The sequence below is a fragment of the Galleria mellonella genome, unplaced genomic scaffold, assembly GCF_026898425.1.
Source record: "Galleria mellonella isolate WM207_F2 unplaced genomic scaffold, CSIRO_AGI_GalMel_v1 utg117, whole genome shotgun sequence".
Classification (NCBI taxonomy): domain Eukaryota; kingdom Metazoa; phylum Arthropoda; class Insecta; order Lepidoptera; family Pyralidae; genus Galleria; species Galleria mellonella.
The window spans coordinates 2,370,243-2,380,194 of NW_026441980.1; the positions used below are offsets into that span (position 1 = coordinate 2,370,243).

A 9,952-nucleotide genomic window follows, 5' to 3' on the forward strand; every position below is an offset into this window, starting at 1 on the left:
TTGACATTCTATTACAGCGTAGCTCAGTGGGCGCGTTGGTAAAGAAAAATTGTAGCATTTAATCCGTGCAACTAACATAGAACGAGACAGGAAGTAAAAAAAATAGTTATTAAGTGGTATTAATTAATTTGATAATTAAAAGAAGATGGCTGAAATTATACGAAAATCATGGAATGCATACAACTATTTATTCCATGAATTAGCAGGTAAGTTTCATAGCGGAATATTTTTATTTTTACAACTGTTTTAAGATCTTTGGACTTTACATCTATTTGGGTGACATTCAAGAAGTGTGACTCTTGTCCAAGAAAAAGGCATTTCATAAAATGCTTTCCGTGAACATTAAATTTTCTGAAGACTCGAAATAAAAAAAAAAATACGTAATTTGTTAAAAATAGTACATGTTGAAAATCATAGATTTGTCATTCTTCATATTTGCTTTAAATTTCATGCTGCATAGATAAAGGGAACCGTTTGTCAAAGGTATCTTTGGCTTCGTCCACTTTCGTAACTTGCTTATCATGCATGGTGATTCAGGGCTTCTGATTTCTTTCTCAAATAAAATAGGGCTAGCTAATAATTTGTTATATAATAGTCTAAAATACTTTATTGGTCATCGCTGGACCAAGGCAAGGTAGGCAAGTAAAGTATCGAAAGTTTTTCAGATATATTAAGAAGGTGCTTTTCGCGCATCTTTTATAACGGAGAAAGATATATATATATATATATATAAATATATATATATATATATATATATATATATATATATATATATAAATTAGTAATATATTATAATTATAATAATACATTTTTCTATAAGAAAGAAAATTAACTATAAAAATAAATAAATAAATAAAATTATATCAAAAAGAGAATACGAATGTTTACTGAACAAATTAATTTAAGACGTAAAAACAATATTATTTATTATCATATTATGTATATAAATATATATGTATATAAATATATATGTATATATAATATAGATAATATAAGTATTATATCATCGTCATCATGTCAGCCGTTAACTGTCCACTGCTGAACATAAGCCTCCCCATAAAACAGTGGTTTTGCTAATAGTTGCCACACTTGGCAGGCGGATTGACGACCACAGTTAAATTTTGGTGACTTTTTAAGAGGAAATCCCTAAATTCCCTTAGTCGGCACCCATGAGACTGCAAGAGGTGACAGGTGACATTCTATACCGAGACTATTAGACGATAATGCACTTACTTAAGTAAAATTTAAAATAATAAATAAAATATTGTTTACTTTAACTGCACCATGCAGAGTATTTATTAATATTGTAACAAACAGACAAACGTGGAAACACGCGTTTAGGATATACAGACAAAGGTTTAAATACGCCGCATTTTGGAAGTCTCAATTGTATGAAAAAAAAAACACTACAGCCCTATTTTCTACCAACTTAAAAAAAAGAATTCTAAATTCGATTGTAGTTTTTTTTATGTTTGTTACCTTATAACTCCGTTAGTTGTAAATCGATTAAGCAAGTTCTTTTTTTTTTTATTTGAAATGATACTAGTACAGATTGATCGTATAGAATTTTTATTAAAATATATTCATTAGTTTAGTTTTTACACCAAAATAACTGGTTTTACCACAATTGCAGTTGGTTTTTTTTTTGTGGTAAACAATCTTATTTATATAAAAAAGAATATAGTTATATTTATTGATATAATTGTCTAATGTTATACTGTACTGTGTTATTATATAATATTTTTATTACCACGAATGGTCATGGTAATAAAAATATAATAAAATTAATATAATTGTAAAAAAAAATAAAATGCTTTTATTAGTGAGGAAAGGTCCCACAATTATCCACGACCTCACTTGATGGAAAGTGACGGTATAGTCTAAGATGGATCCCATTGGGCAACGAATATATAGCAATCTGATATATGCAGATCACTGTCCTAATCAAATTGCTAAAACTTTGGATTGTGTTTTCTTTGGACGTAAAAATTATATCTTTTTTTTTTTTATACAACTTAGAATGGCAAACAAGCTGACGGCCCACCTGATGGAAAGTGGTAACCGTCGCCTATAGACAGATAATAACAGAGTATACTGTTTCGCCTATGATACCCCCCATGCGGTGCCATTCCTGAGGACTCAGGTGTTATTCCTTTGAACCCAGTAAATTCACGCCATATCCTACCCTTTAAACCGAAACACAGCCATGCAAACACAACTGCTTCACGGTTGAAACACGAATGGGACAGAGGGGCCTAAGCAAATGACTTTTGTACAAAATCTCCTCATTATCATCGTTTCAGCCCTTACCCGTCCACTGCTGGACATATGCCTCCCCCATAGACTGCCATAATGAATGGTCTTGAGCCACCGCATCTACTGACTCCCTGCAATGTATTTGAAGTCGTCCTATCTAGTCTATCTAGTCTCCATCTAGTGCGGGGTCGTCGTCCCACACGCGTTTGCCTATACGGGGTCGCCACTAAAGAACTATTGATTGATTGACTTCCCTATTGATTGTCTGTTCTTCGAGCCCAATTCTACTTTAGCTTGCTTATCCTTCGGGCTACGTCGGTTACTTTGGTTCTTTTCCGGATATCCTCGTTTCAGATTCTATCAAGTGAAAATAAAAATATAAAAATGGAATAATAAATTATTTTGTTATATAAACGTAGATTCTCGTAAACGTATGTATATACAAAAGACTATGTTTATGTTTAATTAATTATGTATCCCATTTGAATTTAAAAAGACAATTAATTCATGTGACAATAGTTTACAATTTGACCTCTATGTTTTCTTTCAACATACTCCGTCATTGTTCACTGTCATTTATTGGCCATTTGTAATTGATTGTAAACAGTATTTGTATTTAAAATATTTCATTTTAAAACAGTGACAATTGTGATACCTATGAACAGTTACATCAGAAAATAAACTTGTATTATTACTTTTATTTAATTCACCAGAGGGAGACTTTGTACAAAAGTCGTTTGCTTAGGCACCTCTGTCCCAACCGTAAAGCAGTTGTGTTTGCATTGGCTGTTTCAGTTTGAAGGGTAGGATATGGCGTGAATTTACAGGGTACAGAGAATTAACACCTGAGTCTTCAGGAATGGCAACGCATGGGGGTATCATGGGCGAAACAATATAGTCTATTATGTCCATGGTACTGCTCATGTTTATAGGCGACGGTTACCACTTTCCATCAGGTGGGCCGTCAGTTTGTTTGCCATTCTAAGTAGTATAAAAAAACATATTACAATATTTATATGATTGACGTCTTTTTAAGGAATATTTTATCAATGTATATGGATAGTTCGAGGAGAAAGTTAATCTGTCTTCGCAGGTTATTAGGTGGATAATATTACTTCGGGAAACTTTATAAAATGAAACCACGTATTAATTCCTGTTCCTTTCTTACGGAGCCATTTTTAATTACTTTTTTATTGTAATATTTAAATCGTTTTTTTATTTTTTTACTAATTTCATTTATAGAGCATTTCTGTGATAATTCCAACAAAATTTAATTCATCATCATCACATAAGCCTTTAGTCACCCACACCTCAAGATAAACCTCCTCCTTGAGGAGTTTTACCTGTAGTTGCCATGCTTGGCAGACGGTTAGGCAACCGCAGCTAGGCTTTGGAAATGTTTTAAGAGGTATGCTACTGCTCATCCCTTGCTCTTCCTTAGTCGCCTCTTACGACCCACTTAGAATTTATATAAAGTATCATTAAAAGAATACTAAGGTTTTTGAAAGAATTTTGCCCTACATAATCAAATTTCTTATTTAATTTACAGATTCCAGAACCAAATCATGGTTTCTCGTCGCGAAGCCCTACGAGGGGCTAATACTTCTTGGAATATATTTAATGTTCGTATTCAAATGGGGACCGGAATGGATGAAAAATAGGCCACCATATAATATCGAGAGAATTCTTATAATTTACAATGCATTTCAAGTTGCTGCCTGCAGTTTTTTATTTTATAACGTAAGTAATCTTGTCTCATGAATACTATGGTAAACAATTATAGTCCCACTTCTGGGAATGGGTGTGTTTTTTTTTTATTTGAACACTTGATGCACTATCAGAGACTAAATAAAACCGGATTTTTTAATGGATGATAATGGAATGGTAACCCCGTCTGCGCTAACGGTATACGCTGGCAGGGCATCAGTGATGGATGAGATGGTGAGAAGAAAATGGGCCACTTCTGAACATAGGCGTCCCCTGATAAGAGAGGTTTTGTCGGCAGTAGCTACGCTTGACAGGCGGATTGGCAATCGCTGTTAAGCTTTAGTGTCGTTTTAACGCCGCTGCTCATCCTTCGAACAATAAGTTCCTTTAGTCGCTTCTTACGACATCAGCGGGAAAGAAACGGATGGCTCATTCTATGCCGGGACCACATGGTCACGACCACACCTCTATTAACATTTACTTCCTTCAAATGACAAGGGTTTATTTTTCAAGATGAAAATAAGTAACCCGTCAGCGCTTTTGGTATACGCTGATGGGGTACCATGATTGATGATGGATGAGAATGTAGGCAGGACAGAGCCCCCTCTGTCCTGCCTACATTCTCATTCTGAAAGGGATTGTTAGTAATGGAGACTGAGAATCCTATTACTAGCAATATACCCAAGCAATATAACCAGGTCGATCTCCTCGCGGTCCTCCCTGGAAACTATCATGGTTAATTCCTGATGAATTCATCATGATGGGCTAACTGGCTTGTTTTCATTCTCATCTATCACCCTTCACTGGTGCTCCGCCAGCGTATCCCGTTAACGCAGGCGGGGTTACCATACCATTTTCACCCAACCAAAAAAAAAAGGCAGGACAGTTGGTCCATTGTGATGAATTGGTCAAGAATTAACCATGATGGTTTACAGGAGACGCCACGTGGATACCAGTGGCCGAGTAGTTAATACTAAGAATCCCTTCCCCATAGGAGTCCTTTCTCTAGTTAAGATTCAGAAATACTCATAATCAAGAATTTGTTTTCCAGGCCATAATCCACGCGTGGGGCTGGAAATATAAATGGTTCTGTGAACCTGTGGACTATTCGAATAGTGAGCACGCTGTTACTATCGCCCGTTGTGTATATTTTTATTACTTGCTTAAAATCATCGATTTATTTGATACTGTAAGTATCGATATTTTTTTTTTACTCAAGTAGATACAAGGTTAATTATTTATTTATTTATTTATTATAATGCATTCATGTACATAATATAGAGTTGTTACAATGTTTTTATGATGAGTAAGTACATGAAACCATGTTTGGGTGTAGCAAAATTATATTGATAGGTAGCTTATATACATGCGTTATTGTCAATTTAGATGTCATATTATATTTAATTATTTTACATAATCGTGTAATTGCTCGTATTTAAATAGATTTGTCATGCAATAATTGAATAAATGCATGGGAATTTATATATTCATTGCAATAAATGCATGGGGAGTATCATGGGCGAAACGTATACTCTGTTATGTCCATGGTACTGCTCATGTCTATAGGCGACGGTTACCACTTCCCATCAGGTGGGCCGTCAGCTTGTTTGCCATTCTAAGTTGTATAAAAAAAAACTATGTTACATAATATTTATTTTATTACTGACATATATAATTGTATATAATTATAATGCAAACATTCAAACAAATCATTTGATTCGTTTGTGATTTTTTAGAAATGTACAAAAATTTTAGAATAACTTAGCATTTATCGAACGCCCACGCGGACGGAGTGTAGTGTACAACTAGTTACTATTATAAATCGATATGTCAGGACTCGAAACCATCGCCCTATTTGTGTCCAGATCGAAATAGAGATGGGTAGGCCACATGATTAGCATGTTGATGGATATTGTAGCGGTAAAATCGCAGAGTGGAGACCAAGAATTGGCCGGAGGAAAGTGTAAACAAAATATAACAAGAACAGCGGGCTAGTGCAGGATACATATGACTGCTCATATCTATAGGCGACGGTTAGCACTTTTCATCAGGTGGGCCGTCAGCTTGTTTGCCATTCTAATTTGCTAACAAAAAAGGATCAAGTCACTTCGCAGAGTCATGAAGAGGCCTATACCCAACAATGGGTGAACTCGAACTGAAATAGACAGATATGCGATAAGACCGTCTGCTCTTTTGCCACCCTAACAAAAATAAATATTACTTATAACATTTGCAGGTATTTTTCGTGATGAGAAAGAAATTCAATCAAATTTCGTTCCTACATGTTTACCATCATACAGGCATGGTAATGCTGATATGGGGAGCCGTGACATATTTTCCTGGTAAGTCAACAATTTAGTTATTTTGTTGTATTTTTATAAATCACAATCACAATTTTAATATTTATTTTTTTAAATCCATGACTGTGAAATTGATTGTTACAATACCTAATTTTAAAAATAAATAAATATATTGAAATTACCTGTAATTAAATTGCTAATTAATATTGTATTTAATTTTTTTTTTTTGGAAAAAGAATTGATAATATTTGTATAACCAATAACTGTAGAGTGTAGTGATGGGATCCCAACATTTTTTTTTTATATAACAGCATGTATTTAAATACCTATATTTATGTAAATAAATACCTGATTTATCGACAATATTTTTGTTATAAATAAATTAAAAATATATTATTTATATATATATATATATATATATATATATATATATATATATATATATATATATATATATATATATATATATATATATATATATATATATATATATATATATATATATATATGTATATGTATATATATATTAATTTTGCAAAAAAAGAATCGCTTTTTTCAATTGACATGTTTAATTAATATATAAATTAATGAATAAATATTTATATATGTCTCAAGAATAATGATTCTATACACTTGTTGACACATGATTGTAGACACATGCATGGTCTACAAACATGTGTTTACATGTGAATGTTCTACACAGTGAAACGTACATCTAATTAACAAAATATTAATTGTCAAAATATTATTTCAAATTTAACAGAAATATAAAATCTGTATATATATACTTACATACATATCTATCACGCATACTTTCATTCAAACAGACCTCTTTTGCTTCTTCCACAGTCTTCCAATCTTTTCATACACGTTCTCTGGTTACCGATACTTTTATTTTGGCCTTTCTTCAGCACGTCGCCTATTCAGTCCACATACGTCTATCTTGAACAAACCCTGTCGACATCTCTATTCATTTATGCTCGACAAACCTTTTTTTGTAATTCTTCTATCATCCATTCTCTTTAAACCTAATCAAAATCTGGCTATGTAGATACTTATTCAGGCATAAGGATTCTGCAGCATTAATGCCTTGTCCTACTTGTATGATATCTATCTAAACTGTATAAGTGATAAACTAAGTTGTGGCCATTTTTTTGTCACTTTGGTACACACACGAAAGAATCTATATTTATTTTTATGTATTTTTCTTTTTTCTTTGTACTTTTTTCTCTCTCTTTATATACATGTCTATCCGTGTTTGTTGTTATTTATTTTATGCAACTTAGAATGGCAAACAAGCTAACAGCCCACCTGATGGAAAGTGGTAACCGTTGCCTATAGACATAAACAGTAACATGGACATAACAGAGTGTACTGTTTCGCCCATGATACCCCTCATTCGTTGCCATTCATGAGGACTCAGGTGTTATTCCTCTGTACCCTGTACATTCACTACCATATGTACAAAGTCTCCCTCTTTGTTTGCTATATCTAGTAAAAGTAATAATTATCTATATAGTTGTCTATTTATGTATTTACTTTTTTTCAATTTTTATTTAGAAAAGTTTTAAGTATCACTTTTGAATGAAATCGTATACCTATATCCATTTTTTAGGCAACATGAAATAAACTAAAGCCGCACCTGATAGAAAGTGGCAACCATCGTCCATACACATAAAAAACACTGTGCTTCAATGACTGAAAGAAAAAATACAAAAAAAAATTTCATTGTTGTAATTCTGTCTTTTATTTTTATTTCAGGAGGCCACGGAACGTTTGTGGGAGTGATAAATTCATTTGTTCACGTTATAATGTATGGATATTACCTCCTCACAGTGGCAAATCCCAGTTTAAAAGGATCTTTATGGTGGAAAAAATATATCACTCAACTCCAAATTGTAAGTTAGAGGTTCCTGAGTTGGTTTTTTTTTTTAATTTCACACTAGTTTTTTACCCGCTACCTCATACACGAATATTTAAGAACCAAAGAAATAGATCTTTTTTTTTTATACTAGTTAGAATGGCAAACAAGCTGACGGCCCACCTGATGGAAAGTGGTAACCGTCGCCTATGGACATGAGCAGTACCATGGACATAACAAAGTATAATGTTTCGCCCATGATATCACCCATGCGTTGCCATTCCTGAGGACTCAAGTGTTATTCCTCTGTACCCTGTAAATTCACGCCATATCCCACCCTTCAAACCGAAACACAGCCATGTAAACACAACTGCTTCACGGTAGAAACACGAATGGGACAGAAGTACCCAAGACTTTTGTACAAAGTCTCCCTCTGGTATGTACAAAGTCTCCCTCTGGTAGATCTCTTCTAGATAACGTATTAAGATAAAAGATTTACCACTTTTTAAGTGTCGAACTTAACATAATTACCTAACCTAACATAATTGTGAAAACCCATGGTCATAGCTAGGGGGCCGAGGTTGAGGGGCGACACCCTACCTTAAAAGGCCCAGTGCCCTACTCTAAAATGAAAGGCTCCAAGAAAATTTCACAGATTCGCTTTTTAGAAATCACTTAATTATGACTTTTGCCCTACCAAAAAGTAATTTTTGCGCTACCTTAAACTTGGGTCTAGCTACGGCTGTGTGAAAACCACATTCGATTTGGTGCAGTAATTTTTGCGTGACGTCGGAACAAATATAACCTACCGACAGACAAGCACGCAGACAGAGAACTAAAATTATTGTTTTGAATTCTATTGTATCGTAAATGGTGAAATAAAGTGTTAATAAATAAAATAAAACAAATTTATTACCGTTTAATATTTTCTTAATTAATATACACGTATGGAAAATGTATAGTTGTTGTGGAGCACCTAAAATCGTGTATCTACAAGACTTGCAATTTTGGAGTATTTACAGAAGTCGTTTTAACAATGCAATTGCAAAACAATAAACATATGAAAACAATTCGTATACATTAAGAATCTTCTTCCATTGTTGTACTAGATCTCCTACCAATACTCTTACCAAGTTCGATTGTAACATACTCCACGGACTGTGGACATATATCATTACAATACCAATAAATCACCATTGGCTCTAACTATCCCATTAAAGATTATTGTCGTTAGTATATTTATTTATTTCAACATAATTTTTTCAGCTACAATTCTTCTGCTTCATCATTCACATGGGAGCGCTCGTCTTCATTCCAAACTGCGAATTTCCATGCTGGACCGCCGCCATTTTCTTGCCGCAAAACGTCTTTATGCTTGTCCTTTTTGTAGACTTTTACATCAAAGAATACATCAAAAAGCCAAAAGCATTAGCCGCACAGCAGACAAGTAACGGTGTGGGTATAAAGAACGGGTCCAACCACCATACATTTTCTGTAACGAATGGCGTGAAAAAATCGCATGCAGATTGATTAGTTGTAATTTTAGATGAAAATAACTAGATTTAATATAATAATATACTCTTAGATTATAATGTTATTAATTATAATAGTCAATAAAGAAAAAAATAAATTAAAAAATGTTATTTATTTTCCAATAATTAAGATTCTGTTCTACAAAATTCATCCTCAAAATTAAATTTAAATTAAATTAAAATTGAATTCACTCTCACATGCTTGAACCTAAATGGTCACGTACAGTGCGATTTCAGAGAAATTTTCTCCCACGAACGCTCAGGCTGTGGAATGAGCTCCCTGCCGAGGCTTACCC

At 33.4% G+C, this 9,952-nt stretch overlaps 1 protein-coding gene across 1 annotated transcript; it reads left to right on the forward strand.

Annotated features, from left to right (window-relative positions):
• On the forward strand, positions 1 to 9,738 carry LOC113510322 (elongation of very long chain fatty acids protein 7-like). The gene is made up of 6 exons (XM_052896221.1): positions 1 to 206; positions 3,806 to 3,996; positions 5,015 to 5,152; positions 6,200 to 6,305; positions 8,025 to 8,161; positions 9,391 to 9,738. The coding sequence occupies exons 1-6, from the start codon at positions 146 to 148 to the stop codon at positions 9,652 to 9,654; spliced, it is 897 nt and encodes a 298-aa protein (XP_052752181.1). The 5' UTR covers positions 1 to 145; the 3' UTR covers positions 9,655 to 9,738.
• Positions 9,739 to 9,952: the final 214 nt, after the last annotated feature.

Bases quoted from the DNA above. Each gene is read 5' to 3' on its own strand.
- LOC113510322 (XM_052896221.1), top strand. From the start codon at position 146: ATGGCTGAAATTATACGAAAATCATGGAATGCATACAACTATTTATTC. The intron at 207-3,805 runs GTAAGTTTCATA...TTTAATTTACAG, and splicing joins TTTATTCCATGAATTAGCAG to ATTCCAGAACCAAATCATGG. The intron at 5,153-6,199 runs GTAAGTATCGAT...TAACATTTGCAG, and splicing joins TCATCGATTTATTTGATACT to GTATTTTTCGTGATGAGAAA.